General features: G+C 27.2%; 1 protein-coding gene across 1 annotated transcript; it reads right to left on the bottom strand.

Moving 5' to 3' along the window:
* Window positions 1-1,584: 1,584 nt before the first annotated feature.
* On the bottom strand, window positions 1,585-9,449 carry LOC129972389 (transmembrane protein 216-like). The gene is made up of 5 exons (XM_056086513.1): window positions 9,318-9,449; window positions 7,142-7,158; window positions 5,887-5,980; window positions 5,504-5,596; window positions 1,585-1,992 (listed from the first exon to the last, which is right to left on the bottom strand). Exons 1-5 carry the CDS (start codon window positions 9,331-9,333, stop codon window positions 1,787-1,789), a joined length of 426 nt encoding a protein of 141 aa, XP_055942488.1. The 5' UTR covers window positions 9,334-9,449; the 3' UTR covers window positions 1,585-1,786.
* Between the last annotated feature and the right edge of the window lie 13,191 nt (window positions 9,450-22,640).

Below are 22,640 nucleotides of genomic sequence, written 5' to 3'. Positions count from 1 at the left end.
AAATTTCTACAGATCTTCATCCATTATGGTCCTTAGAACCAAAAAACAACTTCCGTTCAAAAGTTAATGTGCATGCAATTTTGCTCATATGGATTATCTTGTTAACACGATAATTAAAATAACTATGGTTTGTTAACATAACTGGCTTGTTATGTGTTGAAAAGATAATAAAAATTTCATATGACTTCAGAGATGTGACATCTCGCTCAAAGTAGAAGTATGCGAGGCTCGAAATTTTCATTTTCTCATAATTTCTTTTGCGATGTAAGATGGAAAACTAACTTAAAATAAGCGAATTATAACGTCTCATTCTGCGTCATTAGCGTCTGATTATGACGATCAATTTTTGCATTAAGAATTTTTCGATGACTCAATTGCTTAGAAATCAGGGGCTGAAAGTGATCACATTTAAATAAATAAAACTTCTGTAATAATTACTTTTATCCTTACTTTAAAATTGTTTAAATGTACGTGGACTTGAATTTAATTGTTAAAAGAAAACCAATAAAATAAAAATAAGGGATCAGAAATATTTATTTATAACTTTAATGCACCAATGTTCAATTTCAAAAAATATCAAATGCTGTGCGTGCTTTAATTCTTTTAAGTGTTTCATTATAATCTTTATCTTGCAAGAAAAAAATGGGGGTCTATTTATTTTGCCTATGTTCCACCTTTTAAAATAAACCAAATAATTTTCAAAAATTGTATTTTCTTCATGATACTACACATAAAAGCGGAAATTTCTTTAAAAGTAAGATTAGGCAACAACCTGAAATCTAGCAAATGTTTATTTCTTTTATTTGTAAGTTTCTTTTTTAAATATGATTAAATGCCATCGTAAGAATTAAATATATCGTAAAGAATAAAGATATTAAAAAATGCTTATTATGAAACAGATTCTTATAATGGTCAACTAATTTACTATTTACTCCCCCCCCCAAGTTATTCTTTTTCTTATTGTTAATCTCTCAAGATGAGAATCGGAAATCTGTACTTAAACAAACGTATTTCAAAATACTTCTCATATTTTGCTAAACATCCGACTTTCGCTGAAAATTTATAGCCTTTGTCAAACGAAAGAAAGGGGGGGGGGGACAACTGACCGTCTTATAAGGTTTTGATTTTCATTATTTCAGGTCAATGAACGATCGGCTTTTTGATATATGGATCTTCCCCTACACAGAAATCAAAATGAACTGAAATTTCAATATTTAAGGCGTCAGAACTCAAATAGTTTTATACGTAGAAAAGTACACATTTTTTTTTTGCTGAATATGCTAGTGAATATTTCATTATATATAACTAATAGGGCCTGGGGACTGTATAAAAATGTAATTTTGATTTAATTATATTATTTTTTCAGTATACATTTATTGATACAGACAACATAAAGCATGCTTTTTTGCATCATTTAAAGATTTTTTTTTTTAAACTGAAAGCATATGCCTATCTTTAACGATTTAGATATTAGTTAATGGACTATTATTAGATGCTCAATTAATATTAATAAAAAGTAAATAATCTAAAATTTTCATTTAAAAAACTTTTTATTTCAAACACACAAAATACCATGAAATAAATTACATTTATTATTTACAACTCATAGTTATATACAAATCATAAAAGGACGCTCAAATTTCTATTTATTCAGTGTTAGTCTATTTATGTACTTACTACATACAATTTTATCTATTTAATTAATAATACTTCAATATTGTTTTAAAAAACTTAATAAGACATTCACTTTATTCTCACTACGACAGAATTGGCACAAGTCCTTGTTTCATTTCTCAAAAGTAAACAAAGTGAATATTGCAAACAGAGTCTGAAATGCAATGAAAGATAATAAAACAATGGATATTATTAAATCTGCTTTAAGTACATATGTTTGAAACCATAAGAAATAACAAATTCCACAAACGACAGGAATTGTCAACAGCAAGGATATAACAACAGAAAGTAGTCGCTCGGTCAGATTCCCTTTCTTACCTAAATAAATAGAATATATTTTACATTTTAGTACATTAAATACCTTTACAGCATTTTGATTAAACTTTTAAAAAATACAGCATTTTGAATTCAAAACACTTGAATTTAAAAATTAATGTAGTTGCTTATTGACAGAGAGAGAGAGAGAGAGAGAAAGAATATATTTGGCATTAAAAATTATTTCTGTTGACTTTCACGATTAATTTTTTTCTATTAATGATTAGTTATAAATCTCTGTATATAATAATAGGTTACATAATAAGTGTATAAGAATAAGTGTTTTGTAGAACAAAAAGTTGGGAAAAGTTACTGCAAAGGGTTAGGAAAATCGTTCTTTGGAACAAAAATGCAAAGAAAAAAAAAAAAAAAAAGGAACATAGTTCTTATGCACATCGATATAAAATACAGGACGTCTCTATATTTATATATCTATACATGTATATGACTGGTTGTCACATGAATTCTTCGAAACGGCGAACATAAAATTTGTACATTCCTCCTAAAATCCATTTCTCGGTTAATCCATTTCTATTATTAACTTATAAAGTTGTCGGCGTCCTTGCATAGGGGTAGCGCATCTTCCCCGTGATCTGGCCGTCCCAGGTTCTAATCCCGGTTCGGGCATGGTTGTTCTTCATCTATGTTCTATTTATGAGGTGTGTGAATGAGCTCCTCTGTAAAAAGGGGTTGTGCAAGCGAATGTGTGAGTTTCATCTTCATATGAGCTAGAAGTCAGACTTCTGCCCTCGGGTGCTCAGGGGTCTTTACCCTCAGAAGCTACTGCACCTTCTTTCCGTGGTAACGCGGACACGACATCATCATCATCACTTATAAAGTTGATGGAATATTAAAACATTTAATTAAAACTTCGATATGTCTACCCAATTTTCCCTAAATAACTAATAAAATTATTATAATACGAAAATGATTTATGCATTATTTTAAAGAGCAAACAGCTATCTCTTTATTTATCAGTTTAATTACCAAACAATTTTTCTTCAAATTTCACAGATTTTTCAAAATTTATTAAACATAGGTAATGCCAGTGCTTTCTATTGTTGTAATTTAAATGCACACCAGTTTTATTCTTTCATAAAATCCATCCTTCCTTCAAGTGTTTTTGACATAGTTAAAGATATGATAATACTATTTTTTTCTTTGGACATAAATGTCGAAGCAAAATTTTTACTTCCACTTATGTTTCAGAGTGTGCACATTTTCATGGATGTACAGCAATCCAGTGATGTTAGTTTAACAACCATGCAATGTTTCATTTAGTTTCCATAAATTTTTAAATACTTCTATCAACGTATAAAGTCAATTAAGGTTCTTCCGATGGGAGAGAGAGTGACAGAAAGAGAAACTAAGGCGAAAAAGAAGCGACATTATGTGCTGTTTTGTTTTTGCTAAATAAATAAATACGAAAAAGGACGAGAACGAGGAGAGAAAATATTCTCTTAAAGTTTGCCAGACTCGTTCTATACAGGAGATAAAAATAAACATGTATTTTAGATGTGTCCGAAGTATTAGACGACAAGGCAGAAAATTAGACACTTCAGTTAATTTTATTAACTTTAAAATGTCATATTACTTATATTTAAAAATATTTTTATTTTGCACAACGCAAGGTATTGTTTGATAACGGATTCTAAAATAATCCGCACTTTTGCGCATGCGTTAGGATGGGTTTAATTCGTCAAAATAGGGGTGAGAGGAAAGATGAAAGGAGGGGATGTTTACATTTAACAATAGAATAAACTCGGATTACTCACAGACTGAATTAAAATAATACGGTCAGAAATGACACGATATTCACGTACACGTGAAAAAAATTTCAACAAAAAAGTATGTAATAGGACAAAAATCAAGGTCAAAAAATGACGAAGAATTCTGGAAATGCGTTCGTACTTCCGCTTTTCTCCCGTTAATGAGATAAAATCGTCGAAAACTGATCGTCTTAGAATACTGAAACGAACAGTATATCAGGCTAATCTAATATGAAAAAGCTTACAAACTTATTTTGCATTAGTCTTTGAGCATTTTGTTGGCAGAATTTTGTAGTGTTAGATCTCTCACCACCACCGTAGAATCAAAATTTTTACATTTGATATCCTGAGTTATTATCAGACCAAATTAAAGTTTTATGGACAAAAGAATTGTCCTCAATCAGCAGAGCTGCTAACTAACATTGCAATATAGCACCTGTTCAATACAGAAGAATAGAGGTCAAAGTGCGCGCATTTCAAGACAATAGCGCAACAAAGTACATTCAAAGTTTACTGAGGAACGTTTATTTCAACTTGATATAAAGAAACAGAAAATAAATCTCCAAATTCAAAGTGTTTACCTGTTTCACTTTTGTTCAGCTTCAAAAACGCGGGAGAATAAGCAGGGGAATGCAAACCGTTCAAGCCGAATCGTCAACTTCACAAACAATGCAGAGCCGATAATCGCACGCGAATATGTGTCTAAAGCTATTCAATGCATTAAAACTTCATTATTGGGCGTCTATCAACCTATCCAATGCTGAAAAATAGTGGTAATTCACAGTGGCAAGAGATATAATTTCAAATACATGAATAACTTATGAATATGAAGGCTTGTAGAAGATATAATCGGAAAGCAATTTTTTTAAAGCTTTAGAATTTATTCTGAGAAAAAGATTTAAAAAAAAATCATTTCAACATGATGTCAACAAATTGCATGAATTTTTATGGGGGGAGGATGGTATTGTAAGATCGTCATAAAGTTTCGTATTGTAGAGTGGGAGGAAGAGATATTCTTTTGAACAAGGAATATCCTAAATAATTATTTCGAAAATACAAAAGGAACGGGAAAATTCGCGTAGCTTCAAATCAAAACTAATGCACATTTCAAAAATAATGCAGAACACGGTTTCTACAATAATAATCTGTTCAAATATAAACTCATCGACTGTCAACCCTTTGGTACGTGAGTTCAACAACTCATTGAAGAAGAGCATTGCTATCAACTTTTGTAACAAATTTCTTAGCAAAATAGGCAACTTCTTCAATTACATAAGCAACTTGTGAATTAAGATTTGTATTTATTTCTGAATTTTGCATTTGTGAAATGAAAACTATTTGAAAAGAAAAGCAGCATAAGAAATCATTATTTGGAACTCATGGAAGTAGAGTTTATTAATATATTTAGGACTTGCTTCACATAACAAATTAATCTTCTTAAAAATGTTAGTTAAATCGAAAATGTGTGATTAAAGTTCACATTTCAAATGAGCTATTGTGCATTAATTAAAAATAAAATCGCCATTAATCGCATAGCTTTAAATTTACACTTTCCACACTTAACTATTCATGTATACTACAGAGTCATTTTTTTTTTGTTAAAATAACAATAAATATAATATATTTTTTAATATTTTCATTTAAATTTGCAATAAATTAATCATTTTTGTATTTTATAAAATGTTTTTAAAATTACATAACATTTTAAGCATAATTAAAAAATGTGAATTTAAAAATTGTCTTACCCAAAAAGTTTCGGACACTTTCAATTCCAAATAGAAAAATTAGTAGAGCAATTTCAAACATTATATTTCCAGTTGGGTACACAAAATAAATTTCTATAAAAGGAACAAAATTATTTTATGGGATGGAAATGGGTCTCAGCTCATAGGGCAGAAAATAATGATAATAAATAAATAATAACAATGATTTTGTACTAAAATATTTGAAATTTAATATACTAAATGTTAATAAACATTATTTAAGTTATAATATATTACAAAAAGAATATACAAATAGAAATAGAATATATTACAAATAGAACATATTTTACAACTAGAAAATACATATTCGATTTTCTAAAGATTAACTATTCCTTTGTAATACAGCTATTAATTAATTTACTTACTCTTGAAAATTAATAATAAAGCTTCTACAAATGTGAAGAGTAAAAACACCCAACATCCTGTTACAAGGAATATTTGATATGACAAAGATGAGAACTGAAATAGTTAAGAATGCAATAAACTGAAAAATATTTGTAATCAAATTAATTTACCTTGCAATTCCAGTCTTAAAAAGAATTTTAAAAAATCTTAATACAGCTTTCATCTTAAAAATTCTCACACCAAAAAATTCTTAAGCTTTATTTAGGAAACGACATTTAATAGCAAAGTTTTTATCTGATTTATCTTTTTTTTATAAACCACATTTTATAGATCATTTCAAAGAAGTATATAACATATTAGAACATGAAGAAGTGTTCAACACTTAATTTACAGATTACAACAAAAGCATACAGCACATAGAAGTATGCAACATTTAATAAGTGTACAACATAATAAGTACATGCTCATTTTTTTTCAACACATCTGCAACACAGAAATTTGTCACTGCAAGATTTAAAAATAGATATATCAGTTTAATAATTACAGTCATATAGATCAGATAACAGCTACACTTTCATTTAAGGGAATTTCATTTATTTACATTACTTTTTTAAAATAAGAAATTACTACAATAAATAAACAACTGTATTTAAGGATATACAAATATTTTTGAAAATGATGTCAAAGAAATTAATTTCAGTTTGTTTTTGTAATTCTAACACATACAGAAGGAAAGTAGATTGTTGTTTTTTTTAAAAAAAAGATCCATTATGATATCAGTTTAATTTATCATTTTCATTATTTAGCCTATTCTTACAATAATAATTATTTTTATTCCTACTATTCCATTCAAACTATTCTTACAATAATAAAGTAAAATTATTTTAAATATTAAACAATTAAAATAAAGCAATTAATTAGCAATTTATTATTGAAAGCACCAATTTTATTTTTATAAATATGAAATTATAAAAAGCAAATACACATAAAGAGAAAATGCAAAACATAAAATATAAAACAGGGCAAAATGATTCTTTTTACTTTATTTCTTGAATTCACTTTCTTCTATAAGAAGAAGGAAAATAAAAATAATTAGAGGTTTAAAATACCATAAGAAATGAAGTCATGTTATCAAACAAATTATGAAACTACATTTTTTTATTAGAAATGTAATAATAAATAACATAATAATAATTTTTAGTTAAATATATAGTAAATAAAATAAATAGAATGCCTGTACATCAGAATATTGGTAAATAAAATCTTAAAGGATACAGGTTTATTCGAGTTATCTGGAAAAATATAAAAAAATAAATATCACATCATAACATATCATAAACATATAATAAAACAATTTATTATTATTTATTTAATTTTTCAAAGCGAAAAATTACAAAACATGTTTATAAAATATAATTAAACAAATAATAATTTCAGTAAAATAATTATTTATTCTAGCAATTAAATATTTTTGGATTACTATTATTAATAATAATTAATTAATTACTATTATTATCAATTTAATTTTTCGAAGAGAAAAATTAGAAAATATGCTTTTTTAAGATGTAATTAAACACATATTAATTTTTTATGAGTTTCAGTAAAGTAATTCTTATAATTAACGGTATTTAGTTTCAATGTTATAATAGTTTTTTCGACAAAGAAAGAAATTACTCTTTGTTAAATACTATGATTATTTCACAAAATTTAAGATAAAATTAAATATGAAAATCTCACATAAAAACTTAATAAATCACATGTTTGTAAATTCAATATAATATACTATTATATATATATATATAAAGATATATATATATTTTTTAATTTGGCCTTTTATTTTATATCTTTGCAATGTATTACATTATATTTCATATGATTTTCTATTTGCAATTCAATTAATAAAATTGAAGTGAAAGATTAATAGAAAAAAGCATTTACAAACAATGAAACTTCATCATCATAAATATATAAATTTAATAAATAATATATGATAAATATCCACGAATATTTGTCCGATTCTAATCACTACTTGTTCAAATTACTTTAACATTAATATTATAAATGAAAATCTAGTTTGAAGGTACTATTATATTTTTCTAATTGGTATTTGTGAATTAACACATACAATTGACAAACATAAGTTATGAAATAGCAAATTAACATGCAATCTTTGGTAATTTTTTGATACTATTAATATACAAATACATTCCAATTTTAAATTAAATAAATGGCAAAGAACTGATTATCCATTTTCTTCTTGGTTTATGGAAAAAAATGCTGAATAATTTGAAGCCATTTTTTTTTAGAATTCAATTTTAGAATAAAACCACTTTTACAAAACAATTTTAAGAAACAATATATGCATAGTATACAAGAAAAATATACTAAGGAAATGTAGAAATATAAGCAAAATCTGCATGAAAGAGTGATTCTTTGAAAAATGAGTTGAAATGAAACAGCCATTAAAATATATTCATGCGTCTCAAACTTAGCAAATCTACACCTTAAGGTTGGTACAACCTTATATGTTTTGTGATACGAAGCTAAAAGGTATTTTGTGCATTTGTCTTGTTTTTGGCTATTAGCTAGATATAAAAAATAAACCAGATTTCTTATTTTCTGATTTTTTTTAAGTAAAAGAGTAAATTTTTCGGCTTAGAAACACTGGCTTCCAACCAGTTGTATGCATAAAGCAAGCAGTATGCATTAAAACTTTCAAAATGAATTCCATGAGTGAACAGATGATTATATTATAATAACAAAATTAGAATATATTGATAAAATATGAAATATCTAGCTTTTAACTGCATGAAAACAACATAATTTAATTAATTCTAAGAGAAACCTTGATATATCATGAATGGTGCATAGATTTAAAATATATTATCCAAAAAAACTAAATGTAAAACTCAGAATTAAAGATCACAATTGATTCAATGTTTCTTCAAAAACACAGTTTCAATGTATTGCAAATGTGTGTAACTTTCAGAATGATAAAACTAAAATTAGTAATGACCAAAGAAAAACTTTTGTTAAATAAATAGAATTGATTTTTGTCATTTTGGCCTGTAAAGATTAAGTAGCTAAAATGAATTAGAGTATAAATTTTGTTTTAAAATAGTAAAAACTAATAAAAAGAAGAAACACAAGAATTAATTAGAGTATTATGTAAATAAATGTAATTAAGATTTTAAAAATATACATTTCATTTAAAGGAAAATAAATGTTAAATTTACTCTCAGATAGGTCAAGTATGAATTTTACAAGTGACAATAAATATTTTGCATGTATTCTGATAATTAAAGCAGTAAAGAAAAGTAGAAATAACATTCCCACTGATGATAATACTGAAATATATAATATTTTATTCATTGGATAAAAATAATGCTATATAAAGTTTCTACGTGTATTTTGCTCTTTGTAAATGCTATAATAAAATGTATGTTCATACCTTTTTTAAGAGCCATTTAGAAAATTATATTACTTCAGATATATCAGAATGATCATCCCATACTTCTTCATCTCAACGTAAAATTATCCAAATAAACAAAATGAAGCTCAAAATTTTGTAACCATAGTTACCTTCCAGTTACAGTCAATTTTCTTAACTGTGACTTTGATTTATTCTGTTGGACTAGAACTGCATCAATAAATAGCAAATTTTCAAGCATATTTCAAGCATTTCAACAAATTTTAATAGCATAGTACAGAAAGTTATAAACAATAATCTATTAGAAGCATTTAATTTAATTTCACTTTCGAAGATTTATAGCTTCCACTTGATTGTTTAATAAGGTAAGGTTGCTTTATTAAAGAATTGCTTATGGTTTTAATAACGCGATGTAAAAGGAACTATCAGAAGTATGTAGAGTGTAGAGATTGAAATAATTATTAGTTTAGAATCTACATTCCGATATTTAAGTTGAAACATTGGTGACAGCGCACATTAGAGTTGATTTATAATACACACAGAGGGGGGAAAAATTCCATATTTAAATGCCACTAGAGGGAGACACTATAAATGTCCATAATGTGCGAATTATTAATACAGCTGATTTACTGACCACTTGTTGAATTTTTTGTATATACTACGATTTATTTGAAATTCTTTTCAAAATAATTATTTCTCGTTCAATTTATTTTAGTTTGCTTTAAAATTTCTAATGATCTGAAAACTTTTTTCAAGGTTTTGAATAAATAATTAAACGCAAGTAAGAGAATAATCTAGAATCGTTTTGTTGAATAGAATGTTTTTTATGGTAAGTTTTAACATAGAATTTTCTTTTATTAAGCCATTCATTCATGAACATTCCGCATAATTCTTCAGAAGTAAATTTTTAAGGAGAGATTTAATCTTTAAGAATGTATTTTAAAATTTAAATCAGAAAATCTAATTACATATATCAAACACAAAGAATGATTGAGCAAGATTTAACATATTACATGTTACTATTTGCTTCATCACATAATTTCAGACATTGATGTTGACTTATAAAAATATTACGGTTAGTAAAAATATAAAACAAAGCAGCTTTTTGAAATTGAATTCATAGACAAAGTAAATAAGTAAAAACATTTTTAAAAACATTAGTTAACTTTTCTGATGTAAAAACTAACGAAATATTTTTTTTTTATCCATTTACTAGTTAAAAGGGAGCGCTTGTTCACATATTTTCGCTACCCATTTCTACTGGATATTTAATTTGCTGACTTAATGGGGCACGTCATAAGAATCATGTTTAGTGAAAATTCTGATTATAAATTTTAAAAACCATTGCATAACATACTTGTTATGACTTACCCTTGTTATAACTAGCCTCCCTCTCTCTTCTATTATCTCAACACTAAAATTTTAATTAAAATCTTTCAATGGATAGTTTGTTATTGGTCTGTCTTAGTGAAAACAATATCCTCAAAAGACAACAAACCAGATGGATAAAATTTAAAATTTTCCCCAATACAAAAACTGTAGATATGCATAAAATTTTAAACGAATTCATCAATAAAGAAGGTTATTTTACCAAGTATTTATTGATTTTCTTCGTAATATTACGATATCAAGTGCTATATAGAATACTAAAAAGTTGAGAGGGAAATATCCCTGATTTTGTTAGAAAATATTGGCATTAAAAATATTTTTTCTTCCCTCCTTAGGCAGCCAAACATTACAAGTCTGAATATAAATTTTGATACTTTTTTTTCAACTGTTTTGCTAAAATTAGGCATGATTTTTTTGAAAAATATATTAAATTTAAGAGTGCTCAAAATCAAAGTTTAAATATTTTAAATGTGAAAAACTAAAAAATGCTTGGTTTAAAATTTGTTGCTTGCCAAAAGTTTAATTAGTTAATCCTCTTGAAATCATGTGATGTCATGCGTTAGACTTTAGAGATGTTCCACATCGTCCTTTTCCTTATTTTTTATAGTGCAGTTTTCCTTCCTTGTAAAAATAAAAATAAGGAAATTTCATTGATTATTTTCACATTTTATCCTATTTCATTTACTGTTACAATTTCATGGTTCTGTGGTTAAATCAAGTAATTATTTTGTCTTACAATTGCTGCAAAATGAATAAGTCTTCTGAAAAATAGTTAAAATTGGCCCATTTGTTAGAATATGATTGATTTGAGAAGAGATTTGGTCTTAAATCAATTATATGTATTTGCATATTTTTTACATGGAATCAGTAATGTTCATATAAAGATTATTTACACAAAATGTGCCCAAAAAATATATATTATGATTAAAATTTCAACGTAAAACAAGTCATAAAAATGATTTTAATCACCTCTTTAATATCATAAAAAATGATTATACGTATCATTTTTTATGATATTATCGAAATACTCATTAGCTACGCATAATTTTCTGCATATTCATTCATTTGCGAGAAAATGTCATTGCACAGAACTTTTTTTATATAATGGAATATTTTCGATTCTATAAAATAGATCGCAGGAAAGTTTAGACATTATATCTTACAAATAGGTCACAAGATTTTCCATTTATCAAAAGTAATATTTCAATAATTTATTTTGTTTTCATTATCAAAATTTCACGATTATAAAAATTAATTTTTACTGAATAATATCAATTGATTTTTAAAAAATTAAAAATAGGTGTAAAAATTAATAAAACGTTTATAAAACGTGAAAGCAATAACAGGATTCTACTTTAATTCTTTGGATAAATCTTTTTAAATCACTCAGCAGCTCATGCTTTTCACTTTAGATTTAATAGCAGATAATTTAGGATGGATTAGGTATAATTGTTGCTAAAATTTTAAATTAACTAATTTAAGTCCTTAGACCATTCTATTCATTGTGCTACAAATCTGCATAATTTTCTTCATCTCACCTAAAATTATAACTTTAATTTGGAACAAAAATTATTATATTTCAGAAACATTTTTTTTTGTTACTAAAAATGTTTAAAAATTGACCCTGTTTCAAAAATTTCATCATTGCTTGTTTTGAAGTCAGACTTTGAGAGTAAGAACAAGAAATTTCAAAAATTTATTAAAAGCAACTGAAACCTGCTCATCATGGGAAAAATAAGTCATATCGTCATACCTTCCTTAACAACGAAAAAACGATATAGAATTAAATATTTACAACAATAATGATAACAATTTAAGATTAACAGTGAAACGTATTATTATAAAATCGTATTAAAATATTTTTTTTAATTAATCAAAAATAGACAATGAAAAACTATTCAGCAATTCAATTGATTTTATTGAAAAAATCATTTTTAAAATTTTAAAATTTATTTTTGTGCTACAATATTTTTGGTAATTGTGATGTGAAAAAGTCAAAATTTCGTTTAATTATAAATTAAAATTCTTATTAAAATTTTTTAAAAATTACTCCAGAGTTCTTTTATTCTCCAAAGTTATTCCTCTTTTCTCTTCTTTTACTCCATTTTTATTCTTCGAAGTGATTTGTGTCAAAATTGGTTATTCTAAGTCTAATGATCTGTTTTGTAGCGCTCCAATGCACACACATGCATTATCCTTTATTATTAGTTGAAGATAATGAATTCCAAGTTTAAAAATATTCTTCAGCTTGTAAAAAGATATTAAAGGCATGAAAGTTAATTTGATTCGCTTTAAAAAAAATTTCAGATCTTCAAATTATTAGATAAAAATAATGGTGGGTTTAGAGGGTGTCATCTTTGAATAAATCTGGCTGAGGTAATAATTCTTAATGAATTTTCCTACTGCGATTTCCCACAATGCGATATCATAGAAAAAAATTCCCACCTCGTGTGTACATATTTAATTTCCTTACAAATAGTGAATTATGTTCTTCGAAAATTTTGTAACGGCATGCTGAAAGCAAGATCCGCCGCCCCCTTTTTTTTCTGGCATTTGAAACAGAGTGAAAACTTTAAAAATTTATGGCAATTATATTGAAAACTAGTCTTCTTTGGCAACCAGCTGGTTTTGCGGGGATAATGGTTATGCTTAATTTCAGTTAAATAATTTGGATTTAACTTCATGTCTGTGATTTCCTCGAACTGTCAGATTTTAAAATTGTGTTATTTTAATTGTCTTACATATGTTCTGCTCATTGTGTACATGAACCTTTCTAATGAAGATCAGGAAATGACATCTTGGCGCAATTAAAAACATTAAATGTGTATTCAAATATTTTCTAAATTTCGCAATATTTTAACTTCATATTTTTATTTGCCTTGTAAGCTGCACAGGTATTAAATAGAATCCTTAAGGCTTCGCTTTCAACAATAGAAGAAAATCACGCGATCAAACATTTAATGAAACAGTGTACAGTATGTAAACGGTTTGTATTTCTGGGCAATAATATAATCGATCATTGCAAATTAAGCAAAACAAAAAAAAAAAAAAATTATTATTAAAATTCAGAAAAAAATTTGTACGATTATTAAATAAGTACTAATAAAAAGACAATTCAAAAAATTTTGAAATGGAATAAAACTAATTTTTTTGCGATGGTATTTTCGGAAATTATCGTGAAGAAAATTCAGCTAATATTTAATTAATTATTTTAATTAAAGGTTAAATAATCGTTCCCTATTATTAGTAGAGATAATATTCAAACATTCATCTCTGTTATTAGTAGAGATAAATATTGCATTTGTCTTCTGTGTTGTTATACAGAAATCAGTATTGTTGTATATGGCGTTAAATATGGCGCAGCACGAGTATCTCTATTTCAACTACCAATAAAAGTGAATGTGTGTTAGTCTATTTTTACTGGCATTCTATAGGATAGACCAATTACCCCACTACTATCCAAATTTGTCATAGATTCAATTTGAAGAGGGAGAGAACGTGTATCTTGGAGTCATTTTTTAAAAACTTTATTTAGCAGAAAATTAAAGCAGAATTTGGCATTTTTTAAATCAATAATTCACAAAAATGTTATTACGTAGAATTGATTTTTAAATAATTTAAAATTTATATTTTTAATAATATTAATGTAATAACATAACAATTCCCCTCTTTAAATTTTGAAAATTCTTTAAAAATATTTTTTGTATAAATTTCAACAATAGATTTCACTATTGTGTTGAAATTAAAATTGGTATCATTGATTAATCAAATAATTAATAAAGTCATTTTTTTTTCTGTCGTTGAAAGCCGAGGAAGAGAGATTTCTACTAATTTTCTGTGCAATTTACATGAGGAATCAGAAAGTAAAATTACGTTATCATAAATAACAATGTGCAAATTTGAAATCAATTATCCTGACACTCATATTTTAATTTCCGTATAATGTTATGGAACTCAACTTCATTAAACAAATCATATATTGTTGAAAGAATCGTGAGCTCTAAGCTATGCATAGAATATTTAAATTAATTCTCTTAAATTAAATTATATTGATCATATTTTCGAGGAATGTGTTGGTAGCCAAAAACAGTTAGTGTATTATATTTTTGTAAAACTGTATTTAATATAGTGATTAGTTCATTATTGTAGAAATATGTTAACAATATTTGGAAATGAAATAATATAGTATTCATTTCCACACACGGTAAAATCATTTTGCGGGGGGAAAATAGGTGAAAAAAGTATGTGAGGTTTGTGAAAAGTGTGGAAAAAATCAATAAATTATCAATCGACATATTCTGGGTAAAAAAAAAAAAAGTGGATACTGAATTTTAAAATTAGATCAAGAGGTATTTTTTAAAATTTGCTCCTCATTGTCAAAGTGTTCTTTTCATAAAGGCTCTATAAGAGTCGAAAAAATTTCTCTAGGGGAAAAGGTCAACAATTAAAATTTATAAATATATTGCATAACTAGTAAACTTGTTCTGAAAGGTTCATTTCTAAAACGTAACAGTTCGATTTGCTTTTAGTTTTACAGTTGGGCAAGTAATAGTCTTCTGACAACGAAATTGATGTTAGCACGTGATCAGGTGAAGGGAGGAGAATACAAACTCGAAATCGTCTGCAGAATAACGGCAGTGTTAGTAAAACAACTCATTATGAAATGGGCTTTGTTCACCGCTGGAGACCTTGATTACGTTATATGTCACTGCTTACTCAACACGACGCTTGGTGTGAACTTTCTCCACTATAAAGAAAATAATAATAAAAAAAAACTCGCTGGTCGAGTAGCCAACACGTGTCCTATTTTCCGGTTTTGGGGTCTCGTGGAAGTTCATGACCGAAAAAATTGAGAACTCGGAACCTTCTCCTTTTTGTAGACGTGCCTGTAGAAAGTGGTCTAGAAAAAAATAAAAGCGAAAAGCAAGTTACATCACGTTTTCGCTCTCTGAATGAACGGAAGAGTGATGATTTCGTTTTCGGGTTAAAAGATGTCAATTCAATCGAACATTCTTTTTAAAAGTACAATGAAAACAACCTCCTTAGTATTGTGTCAAGTTTATACAAGTTTTAAGGTCTTTCTTTCTCCTATAAAATTTTCAAAACTAGATATTTTTTTTACTGCATTTCAATTTAATTTTGAAACAATTAGTTTTAAGTAACAAGTACTTTGACAAACTGAAGTAACAAAATGTAGGTTGTTATGTAATGTAATGTAGGTTGTAAATGTAGAATGTACACATTACATTATAAATGTTTACACCTACATTACATTACACCTAAATTACATTACAAATGCAATGTAATGTAGGTTGCTTTCAAGAGAATTGATTTTATTATCTCGTGTATAAAGAAATTAGTTTCAGTATCTTATGTAATAGACAATACATTTAGCACTGTATTTTTTTTTTTTTTTTACGATTCTTCGTTTGTCAGTATGAAATACAATGATACATTCCAATGGGGTAGAATTGTTTAACATTTTATTTTAATGTTTTAAAATAATTACGTGAAGATTATAACAAACGTTTCCCCCCCCTCCCAATTCAATTGCCGTTCTCTTCAAAAAAAAAAAAAAATGTACATACCGACTAAATAGACGAAAAATTATTTTTAAATTCAACCTAACAATTGAATTTATTTTTGATCCGTTCATAAATTAGCATTTTTAATTTTGTTAGAATTTATTCCTTAATCTCATTTGTATATGTAGATTCATTCGCTTACATAAAAATGGAAATAAAAATAAATCCCTTTTGAATATATAGATAAAAAAAATGGTATAAATCTGCATCTGGATTGCCAAATAAAAGCGTGGCAATTTTCTATTCTCTTTCAATTTGGGTTGTAACTGAAGAATGCATGGCTGTATGTCACCTAAAAAAACTAAAGTCAGTGAAACTACTAATATTTTATGAGGAAATGGTAATAAATTGATAAAAATACCAGATTTCTTTACAGAGATCAGTTTTAAAATAGTATGTGGTTTTTATTAAAATAAAAAGTAAAAAGCAATCAAAATTTTATTATAATTTACCTTGCAAACCAGAGGAATTGTCTCCCCAAACGATCTCGCATACGCTGTGATAAAAGTATTATCTCCTTCTACTCGTATAAAAATGTAGATCTTGGTCAAGGCCGTGAATTTCTTATGCGGCTTTGGCGAACAATTGTTACGAAATGCAGATCTTTGGCATGAATCTAGCATTTTTACTGAATCTAGTGCGAGATCTTTGGCATTTGTTTTGGGGATTAATTCCTAGTATGCCGTTAATACACAAGTACCCGAAAATCGTCTTTTTCCAACCAAAATTTGTCATAGAATTACAATTGTAGTTACAAGATTAAATACCAAATTTCATTTATTTAAATCATTGTGTTTTTGTGTAGCTGCATTTAAATACATTCGAAAGTATAGATCGAATACGGATTTAGTTCGAAATTTGATGTGATTTTTCAGATTCAGGTAGATCTGAATCGTGGTGATTTGTCAAAATCTAAAGTTCGAATTTTTTGACGATAACAATACTTTCTATTTATATCTCACGTTTTCAAAGAAAGTAAAGATATACAAGAGAGTAAAAATAAACAAGAAAGTAAAAATAGTGCAACATTATTCTTTTTCCTGTTTCAGAAAAAAAGAAAAAAAAAATCATAGATTTAACTCATTCTGTATTTTTTTTATATTTTTAATGCACCTTTTCCAAAAAAACCATTTCCATTCTTCTTCAAAATATTTTTTTGTCGTTCTACAATCCGGCTCTGTATTCTCTACACAGTATATAGAAGTGGATAAAAAACGAAGTAGTTATTTAATTGTTTAAAAATTGAAAAGAATATAGAAAGCCGGCATTTTTCACGAGCAATAAGAAATTCAACCGGAAATTAGTATTTAAAGCGCATATTTTGTTCTGAGAAATCTACTATTAAAGGAAGTATAATTATATTGAAGAAATGTTTTACTATTGTTTCCCAGCTATCTGTTCGTGTATGGATCTTGTATAGTAAGAACTCAAATTGAAATTTAAATAAGAACACAAATTTCTACATCTTCAAACGAACAAAATAAAATATAGTACAAAGCAATACATTTAAATAAGTCCACTTCAAACCTATTAAAATTATCTTTTCAGCCGGATTAAGTCCTGTAGAGCTACAAATTTTATGGCCGCTACTTTCGCTTATTTAAAACCTGCGACGATATGAGGTTGACAATTTTTGTGACTAACACCATTACATTATCAAGAGATGTTAAGCCACTCTTCGAACACAATAGTAAGGAATGGGAATATGCGCACCGCGACCTATCACTCGCATTTGTTCGTAATACTTCATAGTGTACTTTGTTATTTTGAACTAAAATGCAAATCGTTTTGATCGGCGGCGTGCTCAAAATATTGTGTCGCGTGCCATCAATGACACGCATGCCACTGGTTCGCCATCCCTAGCATATCACAATAACCCTTGTTTATACGGCTTAGTTTTGGTAAAGTGGTGACTGGCTGTAATTAAAAAAAGTGCAGTTTTTATAGCTTACAAGGAGAAATGTAATGACAAAGGGAATTTCCGAGCGCACTGACTTTTGCCGCAGTTTATGCTCAGTATTGAGACCATTCTTTCAACTTGCAATTTATGAAAGCAAGTAGTTTCTGTATAAAATGCATCAGTTTCCATTCCAGAGACGGAAGAAACAGGAGTACAGCAGAAAAATTTTGAGTCTGAAATTTCAATAAAATTCATCTAGCTAGAAAATGAAGGGTAATTATTGAAAAGTAAAATTTAAGTAAAAATATTACAATATTAATTTTTTCGTTAGTGAAAAGATATATCCCTATATGTGTATTTATTTTAAATTTACAATTTCATGATTTTTTTTTATTGTTCAACCACAGATGAGTAAATTTCTATAAATGAAAGAAAGAAATGCATTGAAAATAATAGAACATTTTGAAGTTAAAATTTTAATAACAAATCAATAATTATTTATTTACAGCTCTTTTATTGAAATGATCTACATGATGTCAAAACCCATTTATTGTTTTTTTACTAACAATTAAATTAAAATTATAAAAATAAAATATAAGTTATAAAAAATAAATTATTAAAAATGAAAAAACTTTGCATTTGTAGAGTTTAAGGCCTTGTCCAATATCTCCAATTTTATGCTGCAGGAGAGATATACACTTTTATTAGAATGTATACAAGGAAGGATTGGGGAAACTACTTCCATTCCATTTGGAATGTAAAAGATAATCTAGAATTAATATCTCAACAATACCCACTTTATGTCGTAAATGCCCGACTAAATGAACGAAATTTGAAATAGATTGAATTCGATTTATCCTAAAGAGTTAGTTTATGGCACTAGATTAATTCAAAATGAGGTAAAATCTTTAAATCACTGAAGTTCATTGAAATGGTGTAATTTTATTGTCAATCGCAGTTTGAATGATAAAAATTTGTATCAAAAGAATAGGATAACGATAACAATAAAGCTCAATTATGAAGTTGAACAAGATGACAACATCGTTTCAGTATTCTGATTTTGTATTATTTTCAATGATCTATGCACCATCTGTAATATCTTTTTCATTTTACCATTGTCTGTTGTTTTAAGCAATGTTATAACTATTGTTTTTCAATCAGAGTCGGTGGAAATGGACGAAACATGATTTCATTTATCCGCCTCCTGAATGCATTTATCTATATTCGACATTATTTTTGGGTTTGTTGGTTTACAAGATGAGTCTTTCATCTTGTAAACCAACTTAATGTGAGTGAGAGCATATGCGCAGTAGTGATTACTAAGTTTATGGATTCATATCATTGTGAAATATCTGCCAACAAATTTAGCGGAATCTCTAGAAGTTAGGAAATCTCGTTCCATAACCTGCTTTTCATTGTTTATAAAGCTTGGTTCAATATTTATATTTTACATTAGTACAATCATAGAAGATTTATAGTGTTGTCTATGACAACATGTAAGCTATTAAGTGCTAGCATAATAATCTATCACTCAAGTTATAGGAATTCATCAGCGAGGAGAAAAAACTCGTAACAGACCATATACCAAATTTCATCCAACTAATTTAAAGCGTTTTTGAGTTATCTTTATCACAGACAGACGAATATTTTCCAAAAATGTGGAATTTTTTTCCCGAATTCAAGGAAGTCATAAACATGGAGACTTGTCAAAATCTAGAATTCTAATTTTTTTTGACGATTACGATACTTTCTCTGTATTGCGTATACAAGAAAGTAAAAAGGAAAGTTCACATATTGAAATGTATGAATTAAAATTGTATGAAATGTATGAATTGAACGTATGGCATTAAAAATTACTGTTTGGATGTGGAAAATGAAGAATCTAATAAAAAGTTGAATTTGATGTTATTAATTTTGCCACGTGCCAAATGGATTAACATCTTTACTCATGCCAAAATTTTAATAATAATAGCGGTAATTGTGAAGATATGCTGTTTCATAAATTTTATAATTCCCTATATAAAAGCTATATTTGTAATAATGAATTCTATAATGTTTACTTGAATTTATATTTTAAATGGCATTTTTAAAAAAACATGCTATTTTATTACTATTTTTCATTTTCTATTTTATGGAGTTAATCGATTTAGCAAGTCAACCTTACAATTTATACTTTACTTTTATAAATATTATAGAATATTGGAAAAATCTTCTGCAATTCAATATTTGGCACCGAGCAAAATGAGATAAAATGATCGATGAAGTAATAATTAGTTTTGAAAATATGGAAATAGCTTTTCTTATCGAGAACATAAAGTGTTCCAATTTCAAAACTCCAGCACATTAAAATGTCAAAGAAAAATAATTTTCAAAACAATCTGTCTGTACAAAGATGATACAGTCATGCTATTTAAAACTTGTCACTTTTTCGTAAAAGAAATGGCAAGCAAAAGCAATCTGGTAATAATGTGAAAATAAAATGTACTTCCAATGCACTTAGATTTCAAATAAAAGTACGGTATTTTTACTTAATATGTTTTAAAAACTGAATAGACATAACAATTTTTTTATCAGTTTTTACTATTCACATTTTTATTTAATTACTTAAAATTTATTCTGCAACTGACATTTATTATTTCGTTTTTTGTGGTTAAATATGATCTGGGGATTGTTTTAGTTTTAACCTAATTACAAAACAAACATGCTCTTAGATTTTTTTTATCATGTTAGAACTTGATATTATTTTGGAAATGGGGTTATGATCTTGATAAGATATAATGCTGGGTTTACACTCGGCCTGTTATAAGACGGCCAGTAGATAGCGCATGCGCAGAAAGGCTAAAAAATGCTGTTCGGTAGATAACAAGTAATTATCCTGATGGGAAAACAACATGCCGCTGTATTATACTTTTTTTTTGTTACTGCGCATTCATTTGTAGAATTTGATGTTTTTTTGGAGTGAAAAAATTAATCATCATTGATTAATTCTGACATTTTTTGCCCTTTGTTCTTTCTGATGCGAGGCTATATGTAAATATCTATCATTTTAATGCGATGCACAGTGAAAAAGAAAAATTCAAGGACGCCGAAATGCGATTTGTAGCCAAGCATAGAATACCTGAATCTATATTATGAAATTGTGGCAAACATAAATCAGCCCCTTTCTGCGCATGCGCTGCCTACTGGCTGTCTTATAACTGGCCGAGTTTAAACCCATCTTATATATTGCAACTAGGGATTGCAATACCGGACCAAAATTTCAATACCGGTATTCGGTATTTTTTAGATCTTAATACCGGGATACCGGTTTTAATACCGGTATTAGAAATTTTAGAAAAAGAAAGAAAATGCAGGTGTTTCTTTGTTTTATTTGACAGTTTTATTAGAGAGTGTAAATATCACAAAAATAATTTGTGATTTATAAATTATAACGGTATATAGAGTCACAAAAAAGTAAAGGAACATCTTATTTATTTAAATCACAAAAAAGTGTAAATATCACTATTCAGTATGTGGTACTATGACAAATTTTTGAAATGTGATCTTAAAAAACATAATGCATCATTTGTACTGTCATTAAGCCTGGAACATAATTCTGTGCAAAAATTACCTGCTGTCGAAAACGCTCTTTCGGCATCTACGTTAGTTGGTGGTACTGTTAGCAATGCGCGATATACTTTTTCCAAGTATTTACCTCTAAATCCCTCATCTTCAAATAAATCGATTTCTCGTCGGATGGTTTTAGATATAACTGATTTCGGTGTTGTATTTTGGTTCGTTAATTTTTTTTATTTTTTATTTATCGCTAATTCTAATTTTTGTTTAAGAGACAATTTCTTTTGACTATCGACATTAGTGCCATCATAATCTTCGATAAATGAACCGAATTTTTCTGAATGTGGATAGGTTTGTGGTTAAAAAAAATTTTAAGAAAATTTACCATAAACTTAATCATATTTGAATTGGTTATTTTCTTTTGTGCTTTTTCTTTTTCATTTTTAAAATCATTATAATTATGTAAATACCATAAGACATTTTCTATTTCGGTATGCCTTTCTTCTGGGCGATTTTTCAATTTAATATATAATTCTTCAGATAGTGATGTGTGCTGTTCTTTCAGTGACTGCAACATGAAATAAATTGTTGCATTAGCTTCTAATCAATTAGAATCTTTCCGACATAATGCCTCAATAGCCAGTTTTATTGGAAGTAGATCTGATACAGTTCTGGATATTAAGTCAAATTCACTATCTGAAAAATTAATTTACATGTTTAAGTCGATTATTGCTTTTTGGATTGGATTTCTCAGTTTCAAAAATCGTTCCATCATTAGGAGTAAACTATTCCAACGTGTTTTAGAATCTAATATTAACATATATTCTGTTTTATTTTCAGTTAATATATATTTTAGTAATATTTCATTTTTTATAGAGGAACATTTAGTAAATATTTTTGTAATATGGCCTTTTT

The sequence above is a fragment of the Argiope bruennichi genome, chromosome 6 (assembly GCF_947563725.1).
Source record: "Argiope bruennichi chromosome 6, qqArgBrue1.1, whole genome shotgun sequence".
Taxonomy (NCBI): domain Eukaryota; kingdom Metazoa; phylum Arthropoda; class Arachnida; order Araneae; family Araneidae; genus Argiope; species Argiope bruennichi.
Note: the sequence above shows the minus strand (reverse complement) of the source record. Positions and strands in the feature narration are given on the sequence as shown.

Bases quoted from the DNA above. Each gene is read 5' to 3' on its own strand.
- LOC129972389 (XM_056086513.1), bottom strand. The intron at 5,597-5,886 runs GTAAGTAAATTA...TTCCTTTTATAG, and splicing joins TTTATTATTAATTTTCAAGA to AAATTTATTTTGTGTACCCA. The intron at 1,993-5,503 runs GTAAGACAATTT...CTATTTATTTAG, and splicing joins AAGTGTCCGAAACTTTTTGG to GTAAGAAAGGGAATCTGACC.